This window comes from Lissotriton helveticus, chromosome 8, assembly GCF_964261635.1.
Source record: "Lissotriton helveticus chromosome 8, aLisHel1.1, whole genome shotgun sequence".
NCBI lineage: Eukaryota > Metazoa > Chordata > Amphibia > Caudata > Salamandridae > Lissotriton > Lissotriton helveticus.
In genome coordinates this window covers 1,121,015,308-1,121,037,385 of record NC_136069.1, presented here as the reverse complement: position 1 = coordinate 1,121,037,385, position 22,078 = coordinate 1,121,015,308, and the positions used below count along the sequence as shown (strand labels likewise).

The 22,078-nt window shown below is 44.6% G+C and overlaps 1 protein-coding gene across 1 annotated transcript in view; it reads left to right on the top strand.

The window, feature by feature from the left end:
- Positions 1 to 22,078, top strand: part of MRPS9 (mitochondrial ribosomal protein S9) — a 470,563-nt gene that overhangs the window by 343,614 nt on the left and 104,871 nt on the right. The window contains exon 7 of the mRNA XM_078657998.1: positions 21,082 to 21,157. Within this exon, the coding sequence (XP_078514124.1) occupies positions 21,082 to 21,157 (76 nt within the window). The remainder of the gene's footprint in view (positions 1 to 21,081; positions 21,158 to 22,078) is intronic.

Here is a 22,078-nt window from a genome sequence, read left to right as displayed (position 1 = left end):
GCTTTCATTTGCTTTAATTATTTTCTTTTGACTTCAATTCCTTGAACTACGGTGTCTGTATTTAATTCCTGATACAACACATTGGTATTAACTCAGACTATCCCCTTAAACTTCCGGAATGTCTTCCTTGTGTCTCATGTTTGTTGACCAATAGCGTATTTGAAGCGGAGTGCAGATAGAATGGAGCTGTTGGTTCTAGGTAACCATACTTGGCCCAGGATCTTTTCTGGTAGATACAGTATCTGTCTGTGGATTCCTCACCTTGTGAATATCCCCCTTGCGTCAGCAAAGTTCGGAAATTTTCTTTGTAGTACGCCGGCGTGGAAGACGTCATAGGAACGCGGCCTCGCGCGCGACTCCGTCTGACGTCACCGACTCCTTATTAGGCCTACGTCGGCGTGATGACATCAGTTCCGCCCTTTTTTCCGTGCCTTCGAGGCACCCGGACGGCCCAATGACAGGAAGAATACATACATACAATGTACACAGTACATACAAGCCAAAATAGCACACATAGTGCGTAGCAAAGGTATCAAAAACCCAATAAATATACAAATCAATATACAAATAAAACCAGGTATAGCAGAGTGGACAATGGGGAGGCGGGTGGGTCAGTGAGGAATCCACTGGCAGATACTGTATCTACCAGAAAAAGCTTGTTCTTTTGATAGATACATCCGCCGTGTGGATTCCTTGTGAATAGAGTCCCACAGCAGTCCCCACTCCCGGAGGAGGGTGTCCACTCTGCTACACCAGGAAATCTTGGAAGACAGAACGCACAAAGTGGCCGTCCCTCCTCACCTCGGTATCCAAGCAGTAATGCTTCGCGAAAGTGTGGAGGGAGGCCCAAGTCGCGGCTCTGCAAATGTCCTCAACAGGTACACCTCTAGACAATGCAGAAGTAGCAGACCTTGCCCTGGTAGAATGAGCTCTTATACCCTCAGGAGGGCCCTTACCCACCAGGGAGTAGCAAATCTTGATGCACAGGATTATCCACCTGGAAAGTGAGCGCTTGTGCACCGCTCTGCCCTTCCGACAGCCAGCAAAACCAACAAACAGCTGATCGTCCATCCGGAAGTCTTTAGTTCTATCCAGATAAAGACACCGCCCTCTTAGGGTCCAGACGGTGCAGTCTCTCTTCCTCCTTAGAAGGGTGAGGGGGAGGATAGAAGGTAGGAAGGGTAATGGACTGTCCTAGATGGAAGGGAGTTACCACCTTAGGCAGAAAAGCAGCCCTGGTCCTAAGAACCATTCGTTCAGCATGAATGGTCAGGAAAGGGGGCTTAGAACTAAGAGCTTGAAGCTTACTCACCCTCCTTGCCGAGGTAATTGCTACTAAGAAGACCGTCTTGAAAGAAAAAAACCTCATGGGACACTTGTGTAAGGGTTCGAAGGGAGAACCCATCAAGAATGTTAAGACAATATTTAAGTCCCATTGAGGCACGATAAATGGAGAAGGAGGGAACTTATTAGTGAGGCCCTTCAGAAACCTCAAAATCACTGGCGATTTAAAAAGAGACGGCTGGTCCGGCAAGCAGAGAAATGCAGATAACGCCGAAAGGTAACCTTTGACTGTGGCAACAGCAAATCCTTGCTGCGCCAAAGAGAGAGCAAACTGCAAAATATCAGACAGATGAGCCCTCAAAGGATCAACAGCCTTCTCCCTACACCAAACAACAAATTTAGACCATCTATACGAATAGATGGACTTGGTGGAGTCACGCCGGGCTGAAAGAATGACATCCACCACATCGTGAGGGAGAGAAAAAGAGATCAGGTTGCCCCGTTCAATCTCCAGGCATGAAGGTGTAATGTCTGGAGGTGGGGGTGAAGAACCTGCCCCTCCATCTGAGATAGGAGGTCTGCCCTGAGAGGGAGACGGAGCGGCGGGTGAGAGGAGAGGTGGAGTAGGTCCGTGTACCACACCCTTCTTGGCCAATCCGGAGCGACCAAAATGACTTGGGCCCGGTCCTGGCGAATCTTCCTCAGAACCCGAGGAATCAAGGGTATGGGGGGGAAACGCGTAAAGGAGTTGATTTCCCCAACTCAACTGAAACGCGTCCCCCAAAGCTCCTTGCATCGGATACTGGAGACTGCAGAATGACAGGCAGTGAGCATTCTCGTGAGTGGCAAACAAGTCCACCCGAGGAGTCCCCCACATCTGAAAGGTGTCGTGAACAACCTCCGGGTGAAGCCTCCACTCGTGGTCGGCAGAGAACTGCCGACTGAGAACGTCTGCACGAACGTTCAAAACTCCGGCCAGATGATTTGCCATCAGGTAAATCTGATGGTCCTGAACCCAGGACCAGAGACGCAGAGCCTCTCTGCAGAGACACTGCGACCCCACTCCTCCCTGTTTGTTGATATACCACATCGCGGTCGTGTTGTCCGTCAGGACTTGAACCGACTGACCGCGAAGGGAAGGGAGGAAAGCCTTGAGCGCCAAACGTATCGCCCGCAACTCTAGAAGGTTGATATGAAGCAACCTTTCCTCTGGAGACCAAAGACCTTTGACCTCCAGATCCCCCAGATGAGCACCCCACCCTAGGGTGGATGCATCCGTTATCACCGTGGCCACCGATGGAGGCAGCTGGAAAGGCTTTCCTTGAGACAGATTGCCTTCCACGCCCCACCAGGATAGATCCGCTGCAGTTTCTCTGGAGATCCTCACAGACTCCCTGAGATCTCCGTTGTGCTGATACCACTGCCTGCGGAGGCACCACTGGAGTGCCCTCATATGCCAGCGTGCATGGTTGACCAACAGAATGCAAGAAGCCATCAGACCAAGCAGACGAAGGACCTTCAGGACTGGAACAACCGCTCCATTGAAAAATAAAGTAATCATCTCCTGTATGTCGCGAATCCTTTGAGGTGGAGGGAATGCCCGACATACAGTGGTGTCCAGTACCGCACCTATGAACAGGTTGAGCTTGGAGGGCACCAGGTGAGACTTGGGTACATTTATCGAAAAACCCAACCTGTGCAACAACTGAGTTGTCTCTTGCAGATGATGGAGCACCTTCTCCGGCGACTCCGCTTTGATCAGCCAGTCATCCAGATACGGGAATACAGGTATTTCCGACCTCCTGAGATGTGCCGCCACCACTGCCATCACCTTGGTGAAAACTCGAGGCGCAGTAGTAAGTCCAAACGGAAGGACCGCAAACTGGTAGTGTTGCGACCCCACCGTAAAACGGAGATACTTCCTGTGCGACTTCAGGATGGGGATGTGGAAATAAGCATCCTGCAAGTCGATCGACACCATCCAGTCTTCTTCCAATAGCGCTTGAAGAACCTGCGCAAGAGTGAGCATCTTGAACTTTTCCTGTTTCAGCTACAAGTTCAAGACCCTGAGATCCAGGATTGGTCGAAGTCTGCCATCCTTTTTGGGGAACAGGAAATACCGGGAGTAGTACCCCTGACCCCCTCTCCTGCTCCGGAACCACCTCTATCGCACCCTTTCTGAACAGTGCCAGGACTTCTTCCTGCAGGAGAAGCAGGTGATCCTCCGAACAATAACCTTGGCAAGGAGGGTAATTGGGAGGGAACTCCTGGAAAGGAAGTGCATACCCATTTTCTACGAGATTGAGAACCCAAAGATCTGATGTAACTGATTCCCAATCCCGTAGAAAATGAGTAAGCCGACCCCCTACCGGACCCGCATGATCCGGAATGGCGGATCTAGTGCTGCTTTGCTGATGTAGGTGAGGGGTGGGTATTATTAGAGGAAGTAGAGGAGGAGGAGGCTTGACATCCACGTCCACGACCCTTCTGTCTACCTCTATAAGACTTGTACAGAGGGTTCTGTTGCTGCTGCTGTTGCTGGCCTTGTCTGAAGGGATGAAAGGAGGATCTGCCAAAGCCTCTAAACTTCCTGGTGGTCGTTCCTTTTGTCTGCAAGCCCAAAGATCTAGCCGTCGCCCGGTTATCTTTGAACCTCTCTAAAGCCGTATCCGCTTTCTTTCCAAAGAGGCCAACCCCGTCAAAAGGTAAATCCAAAAGAGTAGCCTGTACATCAGTGGAAAACTCTGAGGACTTTAGCCAAGCAGCTCTTCTGGTAGCCACTGAAGAACCCATTATCCTAGCCACAGAGTCAGCAGTGTCCATGCCACTCTGAATAACCTGGCGGGCTGCCGTCTGAGTGTCCAAAACAACTTCATTAAAGTTTTTTCTGTCTTCCTCTGGAAGCTTAGCCGACAGTTGTTTGACTGAGTCCATTAAGGCATGCACATATCTTCCAAGCAAACAAGTAGCATTTGTTGATTTTAAAGTCATGAAACCTGAGGAGAAAGCCTTCTTAGCGGCTTGATCCAATTTTTTGGAGTCTCTGTCTCCAGGAACTTGGGGAAAAGAACCTGCTGATCTATTCGCACAAGCAGCCTGTACCACCAGACTCTCCGGCGAAGTGTGAGATGACAAGAACTCAGGATCTCCCGGAGCTACTCTATAACGTCTTGCCACTGATCTAGACACAGCAGGTGCAGATAAAGGCTTTTTCCAAACTTCCATAATTGGCTCGGTCAGAAGAAGGCGAATCTAAAACTTCTGTAAGGATATTAGGCTTGAACTCAATTGTTGGTAAAGTTAAGTTCAGCAATTCAGCAGCTTTTCTAATTACCATATGGTATGGTACTACATCCCTAGAGGGTGCATCTGAAACCACAGGTAATCCCCATTCCGGAGAAAGTTCAAGACTGCTTGCAGAAGGAAGATCCTCAAAACAATCCTCATGTTCTTGAAGTTCGCCTTCCTCCACTTCAGGTTCCTCATACTCCTTCTCCTCCAAGAGACGCTGGGCTCTACGCCTCAACCACTCCAAACGGATCGAAGTCGACGGATCCGGTAAGTGGAGTCGGAGCCGGCGTCGAACGAGGAGCTGGAACAACAGGAGGCAGAGAAACAGGAATCGGCGTCGAGCCTCGATCCAAATTACGAGGTCGCTCCGGAGTCAGCGAAGCCGTGCACGGAGTCGATGACCTCGGCGGCGCCGTACCGATCCAAGAAGGATATGGAGTCGGCATAAAAGGTAGAAAAGGCACCGGTGCATAACTTTGGGACACCCAAGTTAAAAGACAAAGGACCCATAGGACCCGCAGGTGCTCCAGTGGGGTACATTGCCCTCGCATATATTCCATACATAGCATTTAGGAAATGCGAGGGGTCCTGTCCAGGACCAGGAAAGGAAGGGTATGAACCCATTGATGGATTCGTAGGAGGTTGTACCGGATTCGGTTCCTCCTGAACCTTCTGACCTTCCAGGTCATCCTCCGGAGTCGGTGATTGAGGAACCTCCACGACCTCCTCATGCTCAGAAGACTGGCCCGAAGTCGGATTCGGATCCAATACCGGTTCCGGTGTATGTTCTCTAGGTCGTATCGGAGTGGTATCACCAGCAGGAGACGGAGACACAAAGTCCTTGTGATGTTTCCGAGAAGAGTCCGATGACTCCGAATGATGGTGAGAACTATGCTTCTTCCTCTTATGTTTTCTCTTCGAGGAACCCGAAGCATGCCCAGAAGCTGACTTCGACGGCGACTCCGATCTGGCTCTCGACCTCGAACGCGACCTCGATCGTGACTTCGATCGCGATCTCGATCGTGACTTCGATCTTGACTTCGGTCTTGATCTGGAATGTCTTGATCGCAAAGATCTACCGACATCTTTACCTTTAATTTTGGCTAATAGAAGCTTAGCCTCTCGTTCACGTAGAGCCTTCGGATTCATTTTAAAACAGGATCGACAGCCTTTGACGTCATGATCCGACCCCAAACACCATAAACAAACTTCGTGTGGATCGGTAATTGACATCATCCGGGCACATGAGCCACACTGTTTGAATCCCGTTTTCTTCGACGACATCCTCGACGAAGAGCAGAAACAGTAACAGACAAAAAGTAACAAAGTCTCTATCTGTAACTACAGAAGATCCCAGAAACCGTTAGCGTCGACGACGCAGAAAAAGGGTAACTGATGTCATCACGCCGACGTAGGCCTAATAAGGAGTCGGTGATGTCAGACGGAGTCGCTCGCGAGGCCGCGTTCCTATGACGTCTTTCACGCAGGCGTGCTACAAAGAAAATTTTCGAACGTTGCTGACGCAAGGGGGATATTCACAAGGTGAGGAATCCACACGGCAGAAGTATCTATCAGAAGTGGATGATCTTACCTTCTTTGTGCATGCCGGCAAGATCACTATATACTTTTCTCCATTCTGAAGAGCTTAAGGAAAATTCTTGCTTGCCTCCGAGTTAAAGTGACAAGTTTGGTGAACCCAGCAGCTATATCATCCTTTTTTGGATTTTAGGAATGCAATCTTACTTGGCTTATCTTATTTACTGCATTCAGATTGTGCACATTGCATCTGTTGTGTCTGTTACTTAATTTACTCAGTGTGCTTCTGTTAAATCCAAGGTTAAAGTTAATTAACAGATCTAGCGTATAATACTTTGCAGATGTACAAGGCACTTGCTGGCACTTGTCCTGAGTATCTCATCTTGGTTGTACCCGTGTTCCATTGCATTAGAGCAGACAGATGCTATTCTTGGTTCTCACTCCTATTCCCAGCACACCAGAGGTAAAATACTATGCCCGTGCAAGTGTAGGGTTAGTGGGTGTACCTGTGACAGTACAGTGTGCAGCACATTAAAGCCAGACTTATTGGCATTCCCTCTCCTGTTTACCACAGGATCAGATTCACTGATACCATTATGTCACGAGATGTCACAGGTTCAAAGAAGTAAGCATGAAAAGTAGGACACCGTTTTCCTGGAATATGAAATTACAGTTTCATGGCCATTTGATTGATCATCCTTTGTGTTTTGAGTGGACAAAAAAAATCATGGTGGCCACTTCTTGTGGAGCTCAGGAATGCTCAAATGTTCGGGTTTAAAATGTAACAACTTTTGTGGCCCGCTTGTTTTTATTTTATGTGCTTGATCTTTATATGTATCATGGTCTTAATTCACATGTCTGCAGTCATACTCACCTCTCCGTACGTACTCGCTGTCGACAGTGTGCTTCCCAAGCACAGACGATGTATCCTCCTTCATGCACCCTGTTGCCCTGCTCACTTAATTTATCTTGCTAGTTTCTAAATTATAGGACCTGCTACTCCCAGGTGTTCGTTCTGCTTTTTGGTTCTTTTTGAAAACAACATTACTTTTCAATGTAGATCATTTTATTCCACTTTGCTTTCATCCTTGTATTGTGCCATTTGTATAGTAGATTTTTGTTTGACCTGTTAGTTGCACAGTCTATGTATTCTCTGAAAAAATTCAGATAAAGAAATGAGTTGATGTCTTCACTGGGTGCAAATGGACACAAGAAATGTTAGCATAATTACAGATTCACTTTCCGCAACACAGCCAATATTTTTAGCTTTACACAGTTTTAAACACAGACTATTGGGGATTGCTCAAAAGTTGTTCACCCAATAAAAGTTCTTTGGTCAATAGGTGCGTCGTTCGTCCTCTCACTGCTGCACTGTTGTGTTCTCAACATTTCTTTGTGAAAGCTGATGATTCAAGGGCCAGTTTTTCTCTCTGGGACATCCAGTTCCCTTGGTCACTATAGTTTCATATCCTGGAACATTTACTGGTAAGATCATGTTTGTGCCTAGGGCTTATCATAGAAAGGTGCTTTGGAAGAAAGGGAGTACAGAAACAAGTCTGAAAAAGACTTAGGCCGGATGCTTTATACCCTACTGCCAGGTTCTTATTTTGATGTTCCACTCTTTCCAAGGTTTTGTGCTGTTTCTTTTCTAGTTCTTGTGCTGCTAGGGACAAAAATGTGATGGTGTTACAAGACAGTTGAACTGAAGAACCGTTGAGGCATTTTATGACGGCCGCTCTGCAAGTCCATATTTGAGTTTCTCTTAGGATTGGCCTTAAAAGTGACGTCCTTAGGTTATGTAGTGCCGGACAGATGCATAATAGATGTAGTAGTGACTCTGCTCCGTTGCCACAGAGACGGCAGTCCAGGGATGGCCAAGTCTGTAGCCACTTTGGGGTGAGATCTTTGTTTGAAAATGAACCCAATCTCAGTAAGGTCAATTTCCGCTTGTAGTGGTCTCTGAAGCATTCTTGCAGGTAGGGTTGTGGTTTCATATGCTTATAGGATGGAATCACAGACCATGCATGCCTTTTACTGGCAAATATGGTTTTATCGGATTGAAACAACATTTTTTTAATTGATTTGTTTGTGATTTTTTTGAAAACAGGGTATGACATGGGTGTTTGCCAGGCTTCCTTCAGATTCAGCATTTGAAGCGCTTGTTTTAAAATTTGGCATATCGAATTTTTGTTTGTTGATTGTATTTCTACCTCCTCCCAGCAGTGGTGGGCAAGCGTGTTGTTTTCAGCAGCCCTCATACGCCAGTAATATTTGGCCAGAACACCTTGTCTGGCCTGCGTCTGCTTCGTTAATCCATATTCCAGGCATATCTGCAACTGAGAGATGTGTCGTGGGATTAAAAGCAGTTTTTTATACAGTCTGGACTAAGCTAGATTTAGCATATGGGAGTCCTTAGTGTTCAGCATTTCTGAGCCGTATGTTATCGCTGGCCAACATTTTGCTGCCACTACCTTTGTTGAACTACCACTTAGGCTTTTCTTTAGAGTTTTAAAAGCAAAGCATAATTTTTTGGTTTTTGTGTTGACATGTTCTAGGTGTTATTTGAAACTTAAATGGCGATCTAAAAGAATACCCCAGATATTTATATACTTCTACCTGCGATAAAATATTTGAATTTATCCTCCAGATGAATTTGGGGCGTTTTTTATGAGTACTGGAAAAACATCCAACATTAGATTTTTTTCAATTGATTATCAGTTGTGCTTTTGAAATGTATATTGTTAGTTGAGAAATCAAATGCTGTAGACCAAGCGGGGTTTGAGAGAGTAACACGATGTCATCCGCATATTGCAGGCTTGCTATTGGTGTCTTCCCCAATTTGGGTGGATCTCTATGAATAAGACTAAGGTTGCTTTCTAAATCAGCCGTGTAGATGTTAAAAAGACACGGCGCCAGAACGCATCCTTGTTTTAGCCCATTTTTTGTTGGAAATTTCTTGGTTAAACTCCGGCCATCCCCTTTTTTTTATCTGAGCCCAGGTTTGTGAATTAGGTTCATGATTGCTTCTAGTAATTTGGAAGGGATTCCCCAAGCTTTCATTTTAGCCCTTAGCTTGGCTTTTGATCAAAGGCTGCTTTAAGATCTATGAAACATGTGCAGAGGATGTTTTAATTGGCAATCGCTTTCTTTGCTAAGAGGGTAAGTGCTGAAATATTTGTTACGGTCCCCATGCCCGCTCTGAACCCAGTCTGTGTTTTCGGGATTAGACTTTAGCAGCTTGCACATTTCTCCAAGTCTGCCAATAGATTTGTTGCGTAGATTATTGCCTCTATATCTGTAAGAGCTATCACTCTGTAATTGCTAGGGTCTGAGCCTGTTCCTGACTTATAAATGGGTTGAAAGATGTTGCCCCTCCAGGAGTCAGGAATGGTTCCAGTCTCTAAACTATTAGAGAACAGAGGGGTTAGGTAGCAGGACCAAAACTCTGGGTCGTACCTGAACAGTGCGTTTGGTAGGCCGTTGAGGCCGGGTGCCTCTACTGTCCATACAAGTGCCCAGTTCCTCAAATGTGCTAGAAACACAGTGCATATTGTAGATAATACAGGAAGAAGGAGTCAGAATCCACAGTTTTTCAAAAGAGATCAGAAACAACCAGGGTTTTACATGGAAAAATACAAGTGCTGGTACTCTGTACTAGAGTACCTGCTTGTTTCTGAGAAGTGCCGGTACTTTCCAATTAAAAGTATTACGTCTCTCTTGAGATGTGCCGGTACAATCATCTCAAAATAAAAAAGTGCCGGTACTCCGTACCGGACAGTACTGGCCTATTTAAAGCACTGGAAACAACCAAAACCGGTGCATACTGTGTCATTTCTCTCGATCATTTTGTGGTAGGAAGATGTGACCCTTGCACTGATCCTTTTGACTCTTACTGGTTCTGAAAGATCGGTAAAACTTGCCAGCACAATCTGCCATTTCACATGGTTAACATTTATGTAACTACACATTTTCTATAGCAAAATGTGTTCGGTGGTAGTGAAAACCGTAGACAGCCAGGTGTCAAAACAAGTTTTGAGTGAGGGCACAGACCTTATTGTTAGTAATCGCATAAAGAGTATTAGTAATTGTCTTCATATCTGAGAGACTTGCACTTATTGCAAATGATACCTCATTGTTGATAGTTTTTCCAATTCCTCACATACATATATTATATTTTCTTTTATTTTCACCATGAAATGACCTGCTTGGGAAGGGGATGACAGATACGTTTACAAAGGCGTCATTTTATTACTGTGAAGGCCCCACATTTACCTGACATTGTAGACCAGTTACGTTTGCGTGAGTCTCCCTGAGTTACCATCTATAATGATATCCAATCTGGGGTCACAGTTGTAAGCACAATTTTTTCACCATTATGAGCAATATTTGGGTTTAAGAATATAAACTTCTGCCTGTAGCATGGACGTCTGCCATTTATGATCTTGCTAAAGAAGATGATTTTGTGAAGAAATGAATCTATCCTTGTGATGCTTGTTCACTTTTAGCCACGATTTGGCCTAAGGTGAGGGTGTTTCTCCTACAGAGGAGCAGAACTCCCATTTTGCCTGAGTTTTTGTGGGTGTGGCATGGAAAACACGTTTGCACTGGTCACATCAAGAGTCGCTGTTAATGAAATAAGATGGACATCCACCGTCTGACATATTCACGTTTCATATCTGCTGTTTCTTTGGGGTTACATGCACTTTAGCAGCGTAGGGCCCATATTACGCTGCATCCGAAGCATTTCATTGTATCTACAGCAGCATGGAGATGTGATGCGAGCAGGATATATATCTACAAATAGCTATTAAGTATAAGGATTGGGGTGGGTGTTGCAACTAGAGCATTGCGTGTTTTTTTTGGATAACATTTAACCCCGTCGATGCTGATGACGGCCCCCAGCCGTCATGCATCACGGGGCTCGTGTGCTGATGACGGCTGGGGGCGTCATGAACCCGCCCACTACGGAAAACGCCACACAGGCGCAGAATCGCGGCCGCGCCCAAGGGGTTAATCAAGGAGAGCAGCATGTATTAATTTCCTATAAGTGTAATTTGCAGATTATTTGAGAGCTTTATGTATGAAAATGGGGTAGAATGGGAAATTGTTACTCGCTTTGAGTTTACAATCCGTCTTGGTGCAGTTATACGCTACAAATCTGTGTTTTCCGTCAAGCTCCCGCATAGATCTGAGGGGGTTCTGGTGTTTTTGAGCATATGTATTTCCTTAAGAACTCAATATTTTCTCCAATTTCTCTGTAGATGACGGCAAGTTAATGGGGTTGTGCTCATCCTTCCATCCTTGCAAGAGCTCACAAGGTAGCATTTGTAATGCTCAGGGAAGACCAGCCAGGCTTTGTCAGTATTACTCCTTCGTGCGACTTTGCAGCTGCTAGCTTAACCATATATCCCACTTAAGGTCATATGTCACACATCTGCACTGTAATGTTAGATGTTTTAAATAAGCAAGATCAGCTAACTGATTTACCTCCACTCATTAATGTGGTTCTCTCTAGGGTCGTTTTCCTTCAGCTCAACAAAATAAGTGGGGAGCATTTTGAAAAGCTTTATAAATTAGACAGAGCGGCCAACTAAGAGTAGGAGCCTCTTTAAAAACAAGCATTTGCAATGCAATAGGTCTCGCATTAGGAAATTTTGAGCTATTGGTATTGTAAATGACAAATTTTGAATTTGTGTTGGTTTTGAAAATAGCTAAATTAATAGCTTTGTCATTTATACAGGCAATAGCTGTAAGTTTCGCAAATGTGACACCTATAACATGTGTAATGCAATATGTGTTGTATTTACGTGACTTAGATGTATTAATATTACAAATAACAATGGCTTTTAAAAAAATATAATACTTAAATAAAAGTTATTGTAATTTATAATGGCAATAGCTTAAACTGAGGGCGCTAGATAGAGTGAGGGCGATCGATAGATACAGTGAGGGCGATACATAGATAGAGTAAGGGCGATATATCGATAGAGTGAGGGCGATACATAGATAGAGTGAGGATGATAGATAGAGGGGTGTAGAGAGAGGGATGGGTCTAAGAGAGGGGTGTAGAGAGAGGAGTGTAGAGAGAGAGGAGTGTAGAGAGAGAGGGGTGTAGAGAGAGAGGGGTGTAGAGAGAGAGGGGTGTAGAGAGAGAGGGGTGTAGAGAGAGAGGGGTGTAGAGAGGGAGGTGTAGAGAGGGAGGTGTAGAGAGGGAGGTGTAGAGAGAGGGAGGTGTAGAGAGAGGGGTGTAGAGAGAGAGGGGTGTAGAGAGAGGGGGTGTAGAGGGGGGTGTAGAGAGGGGGTGTAGAGAGGGAGGTGTAGAGAGGGAGGTGTAGAGAGAGGGTGTATAGAGAGGGGGATGTAGAGAGAGGGGGGTGTAGAGAGAGTTAAGGAGGTCCTAGAGAGAGGGGTTGTAGAGAGAGGGGTGTAGAGAGAGAGGTGCGTAGAGAGAGGGGGCTGTAGAGAGAGAGGGGTGTAGAGAGAGAGGGGTGTAGAGAGAGAGGGGTGTAGAGAGAGGGGGGTGCAGAGAGAGGGGGGTGCAGAGAGAGGGGGTTTAGAGAGAGGGGGTTTAGAGAGAGGGGGTGTGGAGAGAGGGGGTGTAGAGAGAGGGGGTGTAGAGAGAGATGGGTGTAGAGAGAGATGGTTGTATTTGTGTGTGTGTGTGGTTGTGTGAGTGTGTGTGTGGGTGTGGGGGTGGGGTGGGAGGGTTGTGTGTGTGGGGGTTGTGTGTGTGGGGGGTTGTGTGGGGGTGTGTGGGGGGATGTGGGGTGTGTGTGGGGTTGTGGGGGGTGAGGTGTGGGTGTGTGGGGGGTGGGGTTGTGTGTTGGGGCATTGTGTGTTGGGGTTGTGTATTGGGGGGTTGTGTGTTGGGGGTTGTGTGTGGGGGTTGTGTGTGGGGGGGTTGGGTGTGGGGGGTGGGGTTGTGTGTGTGGGGTTGTGTGTGTGTGGGGTTGTGTGTGGGTGTGTGTGGGAGGGGTCTGTGTGGGGTGTGTGTGTGGGGGGGGTGGGGGTGGAGTATGTCTGTGTGGAGGAGTTGTGTGTGTTTGGGGTTGAGTGTATGTGGGGTTGTGATTGTGTGTGGAGTTGTGTGAGTGGGGTTGTGTGTGTGTTTGGGGGTTGTGTGTGGCTTTGTGTGTGCAGGAGGTTGAATTATCATTTAACTTGTAACCGAGCAGCTTCTGTTTACAAGCTTGAAAGTAGCAGTTACATAAATCGGGATCTGCAGCATGCCCATGGCTCACTAGTGCATGTTGCAAAGGAAACGAAGCATAATGTGTTCGGATCGCATTACAAAGAAAGGCAATAAAAAGACAGGGTGGTAAATTAGAAATGAGGGCAGCCTCGAAGCCAAATGGTGTGCGATGTGAAGGAGGGATATGGGAACATCAAGGAAATACTTGTGAGGGAGGGGGAGAGTGGTGGGTGCAGATGGGGATTAAAGAGGTAGTGTTTGAGCAGAGATTGGGCTATAAAACAAGAATTGTGTCTGGATGGGCGAGGGATAGACTGAAGAGAGAGGGGGCTTGGAGAGAATCCTATTAGCCTAGCTTAATTAGCAGTATTTGACAAATCCGCCATTAGTGTCAATATGTATGCCAAATAAACATGAGAAGGATCCCGGCTGCTGTCTGTCCTTTGAACTTTTTTTTTATCTCGGCCCAAGCTGCACCAGGTATTGCAGTACCTCTTGAAATGGTGCACTTCTCGTCCGTGGAAAGCAATGTTGTTTTAAGAAAGAGGAAATAACGTAGCGCTTTACTGGTAACCTCTGTAAAGTGGCGCTAATGTGTGTGGTTGTGAGTCACCAAAATAGGAGAGGAATACCTGGAAGAAAGAGAGAGGGTGGGGGGTAGCTGCTAGCGGAAAGTGAAAGTGAACGTTGTTTAAACAAACACGATAAAAGGAAAGTAGTGCTCCACAGGAAAAACTTGTCACGCGGCACGAATGAATGTGGTTGTGAATACAATTAATATGGCAGCTATTGGTATTTTCACCCTTTTTTTTGTCTGTTCCGAGGCTGCACCACTTATAATATAGTACCTCCGGGAATGGTGCAGTTTATTACCTGATGTTGAACCAATCTGCGTACTTTGCAACCACGGAGGAGGACCGAGACAGAGGCAGGAGAGGGAATAAGAGTGTCAAGAAGCGGGGGGAGGGGGAGGGAGCGCTGATAGCGACAGAGCAGGAGAAGCTAAAGTATTTGTTTTCAGTAAGTGAGAAGGGGACTTTAAGAGAGGGAATAAGAGGAAGGATCGGAGAGGGGTGAGGGGCAGCTGTGGGCTGGCCGTCACGCAATATATAAAGGTAAAGGTAAAGATAAAGTGCGTGCCAGGGAGATGCACAATAGGAGTAGAAGCAACAGTGGACTGGCTGTTTGCTAAATAAGTTGAGTTTGTGGACAAATAGCGAAATGGTGCTTTGAACGCAACAAGTAGGGAGGAGCTTGGAAAGAGAGAAGGAGAGAGAGGCGCGATAGGCATGAGGGGAATGGGTGATAGAGAAAATGCGAGAGACGTGGGGAGGGCGGGAGTGAAAGAGGAGACGGAAGAGCAACAAGCTCTCGGCATTGTGTGGCGGGGGGGTGAGCAGAGGAGCGGGGCACGTCGAGTCGCAACAAAAAAAAATAAGAATAGGCTAAATTGTAGGAGTACGATGGTTAGTAACTGTGTTGGTATTGTCACTGGCAGCACTGGCGGAGGCATTCAAGCTACCGTGGCACCCTGAGAACGTACTTACCTGACACTTCCTATTTTACAAATTAAGCTAGGCTCCTGGAAAATTCGGTATCGGGCTGGTGCAGGCTACTATTAAATCTTTGCCTCTGTCTGTCTTCATGTGAGATCAAGCTCCCTCTGCTGCGTGCACTGATGGAGGGGCGACTGCATTTCAGCCATCACAGGCTGGTAATCCTCACAGAGCACAGGAGTATATATGAGGCATTCAAGAGGATTTTAAACCCTGCTACTAAAAAAAATGGAATATCTTTCTAGTACCTGCACCTACAAATGTATACACGAATAACACATGTACACACTTGTGCTAGTTTTATAAGAGTGTCGTGAAATATAAACTCACTCTAAAGAAAAGAAATAGGGAGAGGCTGCAATTCTCAGAGTAATGAGCTCAGAATGCAAAAAAAACAAGTAACACGGGACGAGAATGTTAGCAGCCTTTGATGTCTGATGGTGGTGTAAGCGAGACAAATGTTGGTGTGCGAGGCTTCCTTTCAAGTCGGGTGGGGGGGCGGGGGAGCGAGCGAGTGGGAGGGAATGAGCATGGTGGTGTGCGAGGTGAACGGGATTTAATTCACCAACCTCATAATAATTTTCACCAACCTCATAATAATTATGGAATAAGCCGATTTTATCTGGTTATTCAGTCTGACTGAGGCCTGCAGGCTAAAAATTGCGAAAGCAAGCGCTAGAGCGGTTTAAAGACTCTGCCTCATGTCGGGCTTGTGGTGTCTAATATCTGCCCCTCCACTCGTTACTGTTAGTGTCTTTGTAACCGAGTCATATAACAGAGAGAGAAAGGGTGGATAAAGACCGAAGGAGGGAAAGTGAGCGAAAGGAGGAGGGGAGAGAGAGTGGAAACTAAGAGAGGAAGGAAAGGATAGAAAAAACTAGGCAAATATTTTATTTCACTGAGCCTTGAGTTCAGAATGTGTGTCCTACAGAGACACATCTTGTGGAGAATTAATAGATCACAATGTTGCTCCATCTATAATAAGAATGTAGTCCGCATAGATTTGAAAGCCTCAGTCAGTGAAAGACCACAAGGTAGGTGTGCACGGAGTGTGTGAGGAATGACTGCGAGCCTACTCACGGTGTAAGGACAACAGGGGCGGCAGCTTAGCACATGCGGGAGCTTATGCCTAAGAAAACATTTCCCTCACAGAGAGAAGGCAATGGAAAAATCTATTATTTATTTTTTATGGGTCGAACTCAAGTTAAATCTAGCCTGCAAGAGGGAGAAAATCGCCATAAATTGAATGATGGCACAAACACTTTGAAGAGTGATTTTGAAAACGTAAAGGAAAACAGCTATAACATTAAATATCTACGAAGGAACAACATGAAATTTACTGTAAAGTACGAGGCATGGCAGAGTGTGAGGCATAGAAGAGGCAATCAGATAGGTAGGACTTTGCAAAAGACAGCTGGATACTGAGACCGAAAAAACAAGCGAGGGAGGGGGGTGGGCTGCCTGCTGGGAGAAGCTGGGCTGGGGCACGAAGTGTGAAGTCACTGAAAGTCAAGAGAGGGAGGGGGTGGGCTGCCTGCTGGGATTAGCTGGGCTGGGCTGCCTTTGATGCGAGTCACGGCCTGCAGCGCTGGTTGGGAAGCAAATGGCTGAGGCTTTGAAGGCTCGTGCATGACAGCAGGTCACATGATTGGGATTCACATGAACTCTTGGAAATCCTCCTTGAGAGCCAATCAGCTGCCTGAAGAGAGCCTTTGGGAAAAGAACTGGATCAGCGACATAAGGACTCACCCCTGTTTTCTATTTCTACGAAATAGAAAAGGGGCGAGCCCTAAAAATGGTGTCACCGTATCATTTGTGAAGCTGCTTTCCTCAAAATGAGAAAAAACGAGACCTGTGACTAAAATCTACCAAGTACTAGTATTGAGGTTGACTGAGTTGAAACAAACAGGGCATGCCCTTGAATTTGATGAAATGGATAACTGTGTGGAGAAGCCAAGTTTTTTTTATGCAAGTCCAAGTTAACATGAAGCCTAACAAGGCAGTTACCCGAGCAGTGAAAATCTTATTTCTACTCCAGTAAGTGTCCAACCTAAATGTTGTCAGGGGCACTCCCTGAACATCCCAGCAACATTGTGAGGACCTCAAATGTTCTTTGTGTCCAGAACAACAAAAAACAGCTATTCCATAAAAACATACATGAACAATTCACATACCTGCCCTTGTGCCTCACTCTCTGGTGACCTCACTCATTGCCTTTGAAGCAGTGTAGGAAGAGGCGATGAAGAGGGGAAACATCCTTTACAACGCAACTTTTACCACACAGTGCTATTGCAACGCAGGTTTTACAACGAAAACCATTGCAACGCATTGCGCTGGGAGGGCGCTCTAGGATAGGGAATAGATTTAATTTACTATCCAACACCTTCCCTAGTGTCCACGGGGACTGGAGTTGGAATATTAAATTAAACTATTCACTATCCAGCACCCCAAAGCGCTATGCGTTGTAAAAACTGCGTTGTAACAGCATGCGTGGTAAAAGCACGCGTTGTAACGTCATACATCCGATGAAGGGGCTTACCAACAAAAACAAAGTATCCAACTTGCCTGTCAATCCATGTCCGGCATCATTCTGAGGCACATTATTGTCACACTAACAGCCAACGTCACAATCATGTTCCTCACAGCGCACTTAAATGTATAGTGTCCCATCATAAGAAAAAAGTGGCTTATCCATAACTGGCCAGCTACATCTGATTTCCAATCCTCCTTACCACGTGAAATTCATGGAAAGAGTCGTGACATGATGGCTACAAGAACATGTTAAAAATACTGCTGTTTATAAAATGAACAATTGGGCTTTAGATCTGAGAGGGAAAATAAAACTGAGGTGACCAATTTTAGAGGCTCTTCATATGACCCTTGTTGAAAAGACAGCCACCCGCCCTGGTACTCGTCAGCCTCTCAGAAGTTTACTGTATTATGGATACTGCTGTGCAGGTTAAGAATTTACAGATTGGAATAGTGGATTAATCCACAGGTCTGATGTTGTGCGACATGGATCCTTCTTCTCACTGTTGATTTTCATTAAATAAAGACATTCATTGGCCCAAACACTGAAGCACCACAGTGATGCATTTCGATATGTATGCTTCTGATACTCAAATTCATATTCAATTGTAGAATGGCACAATGGAGTCAGGCAATTGTCTGCAAGTGCTTATACCACAAATGCTATTGTATGAAAGGACACTCTTGCTTAATTGGAATGGAAACTAGTTTCTACAGTTTGGATGGTGAAAGTAGGTCCCAAGGGACTCTTTTTCAGCTGGCCTACAAGTTTGAAGGCACCCCACACACAATACAGAAAGCATTAAAAAATTAAGATTGTATTTTACGCACATCTTATGTTTGCTATCTTTACCACCAAAAAAAATGCTTTGGTCAAAGGTATCAATTTACAGTTTGCATGCTTCAGAAAACCTTTCTGCACCTCAAAAACTGGCCATTGGTTGGGGCTGATGAGAACCAAGGTGACGACAAGTTTAGAAGACTCCTGCTATCTGAGGAAAGCACTCACTAGCAGGCTGCCAGATTTTATATTAATACACAATCACTCTACCATGCTATGGCAGCCCAGACGTTACTCTGTTCATTCCTAGTGGAGGTAAAAGTTAAACTGAAAACAATCTTAACCCTGTCCCAAGCTGGTTTAAGAAAACAAACTAGGTGATTCCAGAAATCAGCTATATGCCAGCCTGGTACCTTTGGTTGGCCACCTCTCACCTCATCCACATACGATTCGACAACTACTAAAAAGCACAGGTCACTGGAGGTGCAAGGACCCGTGTTCTAGAGTGCCCAGAATCAATGTCAAGTTATCTAAGCTCAGCAGTTCAACTAACCACTTTCAAACATAAACATATTAATGGAGGAATACCTTACAACGGACCTTCTCTTGCATACAACTGGATTTTATCAACCTGCAAACTTTCCTTGTATCTTTCCAAGCACACAGAATATTTAAATGAGACAAAAGTGGTGTGTGGTTCTTCACAAATGTTTAAATGCATTCTGGGAAGACTCTTGAAGACAATTTCAGCCAAGATAGTGTCCTTTCATCTGTAACCAAGACTGTCAGTTAATAGGCATTTGAATGGGGATTCTTGCCACTTGGCTTGTTGAACTAAGTTTTCTTCAACAGGATTCTTCTTTTAATACATTTTTAAGGGGATTCCAGATAAAGATGTAGGTAGTAAATTGACCAACATGCCATATTTGTAGTATTTTGACTGTTGACCATGAACTTTAAAACACCCTATTTCCTTTTGATGTTAGCCATTCACACTGTATTTTTGATCCTTCCTTTCTCTAATTCCTGTTCGACACAACAGATAAATTGTCCCTACAGTTTTCATAAATATAGTGAAGCTGGAGCTTGTTTTGCCTTTAAAAGAGCACACGTCCTTACAAGATTTTAGTTCCATTCATTTATTTTAAACGTATAAGGGTGTATTTTATGTATTGCTGATCCTTCTGCTCTCCTGAAGAGATGACTTGAGTTGACACTGCTAACCAAACCAGACTCAAAGCTACTACTGGTCTACCTTGCTGAGAACAATTTTTATGGGGATCACAATTGGAGTAGATTTCAAAACCCTTTGCAGGCATTGACGCACTTAGAAGAAGTGGAAAATGTTTCAGTCAATCAATTGAGGACCCTGAGGGTCTCAAGGCTTTGGGTGGAAGGGAGGAGCTGGGTCTGCAGTTCAGTCGAGGAGCCAGGTCTTAAGGTCCTTCCTGAATTGCGATGGTGATTGCCTGAGGTGCAGAGGCAGAGAGTTCCATGTCGTCACAGCGAGGTAGGTTTAAGTCATTTATCAAGAATGTTCACAAACCATTCCCTTATAAAAACTCATCCCAAGGCCTCCTATTTTGATGGAATTTTATTTATGTTCACTATTTTTTCTTACTGTTAAGGCCGCTCCGTCACATAGAATGTTTTCTCACTAGTGAGATGGTATTTTGAGCTTAGAGCTTTATAATTTACGCTGTTTTTCCAACTCGCTAAGATCAGAGTGCCTCTAGAGTGCCTGCAAGGGTGGATCCTCAAAATCTACTGTACAGGGAATAAAAGAACCATTACATGTGCCTTTGTACGCAGAAGATGTGCCCCTCCCCTTTTCCCTAGTCTTATGCATCGTGGACATTATTATGTCGCACTGTATCAAGCAACTCACTGTGGCAAATTGTGGGATATTGGTTTCTTTAGAAACAACTGTATGCATTGTTCTGAGACCGCTTTCTTGCGTTTTCGCCAAGACCAATCGAATATGCCAGATTCTACTGAAAAATTGGATTGGTGCCTTGAAAACCTTAGATAGAGGTTTTGCTTTGCAAAAGGAACTTCTTGCTGGGATTTCTGCTTGCTTTGTTTCCTGTCTTCAAGAGTAATGCTGCAGTAAAACAATAATAGTTTCTTTTTACATCATTGGCACATTGCATAGGTCCCCTATGAGTAATGTTCTCACTTTTAAGATTTTCTCAAATCAATATATACTGTAACATTTTATACCAGTGCATTTCCCTATCTGGATTCAGAATTTTATGTCTCCGTTGAGCTACCTTGGATATTATTTCTGTGAATTTGAAATGAAGGTACAGTGCAACAATATAAATTGTATTTTGTATGGTAATTTCATTTTTACTGGGTAGAAGCAAACTGTTCTAGTGATACTTCAAACCCTGAATTATATTTTCCTGCAGAAGCAGCAATACTACTAACGCTACAGTTTTGAATTTTCATTATTTTCTTGGAAGCATTCATTTCAAGAATGTTGATATGGATTTTCATCAGTGACACTTGTGTGAGTAGGATACCACAGGAAGTGATAGTTTGTAGTTTGTGTATTGCTCCAAATATAAATTGTGCTGATTTAAAACTGATTGTTGTTGCTGTTGGATTTCTCTTTTCAGCTGGGTGTTGTGACATGACTCTTCCACCTTATTGGGTGAAGTTGGGATTTAAAATTAGATGGAATGGCTACTAAACATGCAATGCTTTGTAGTTCAATGAGAAATTGTTTTCTAAACTGACCTGTATGTACTGGAGCCTCCACATTGTGAATGTGCAAGATTCAAGCATGCAAGCCTATGAAATATGATAACATTGGAGAAATGTAGTTACAGGTACATAACTAATTTTCTTTGAGTGAAACTGCTGTGTCTTGGTAACCAGAACAAATAAACCTGCTATTTCAACAGATCCCTAGTTGGCAGCAGATGGCTGATCAAGGAAGAACTGGAAGAAATTTTGGTGGAACCCATCTCAATTCCAGATGTAAGTAGCTGATCTTTTTGAAGAATGCACAGGTCATTGGAAAATAAGCCATGTTTTGTCAAAGTTTTTATCTGGAATACGTCTATTTTTTCTTCTGCCATTTGCACTTGACTGTTGCTCTAGGTATTTAAAAAAAGTATAACCCACTATAAATCATCTTAAGTGGTACCTCTCCCTGAACGTTTCTCAAGGTCCCAACTGACGCATGGAACTGCTGTGAATCACTCAGTGTCTTAGTATCGGCATGTCATGGTGGTCAGCAAGTAGTTGCTGTCTGAAGGGTCAGGGGATGGAGAGCTTCTTTGACAAGCTTGATTTTCATTTTTTTTAAAGAAATGTATTGATTTCCAGTCATTCATTTGGCTGTGTGAGTAAAATCCCCAAGAAAGAAAAAAAAATCAGAAGGATCTACCACAATGGATGTTCTGGTATCTAAAGCTATCTGGTTGAAAGATTGTTTGTTTCCTTGTTTTTTATTGTTAGCCCAGTGGGATAAGCTTGTCTACATATAAATTAAGTATTTACATGTGCAATGATTTGTTGACAATATCTAAAATCTGACCTATAAAGGTTCTTACTAACTGTCTTGGAATAAATTATGGCTTTCCTGAGTAAATATATTTACACAGTTTTCATTTGAAACAATTGACGTGCTATGGCTTAAATAACCTGCCTGTATTTGTGAGACGGGTTTGACATCAAGAACTATGAGGTTATGTGTTCCTAGAGACACGATTCAAAACGGCATTTCAAAATAAAATACAATTAATAAGAGATAACAGGCTCAAAAAGGTAGTGTGAGATCAGAAATTTATGACAACAATCAAGGTTTATTAAGATTTGAAGAGCAATACAGAACATAGAAAAATGAAAATGCAGCAGCAGTCTCCTTTGGTCAATAGAAATACAATGGAGTCAATT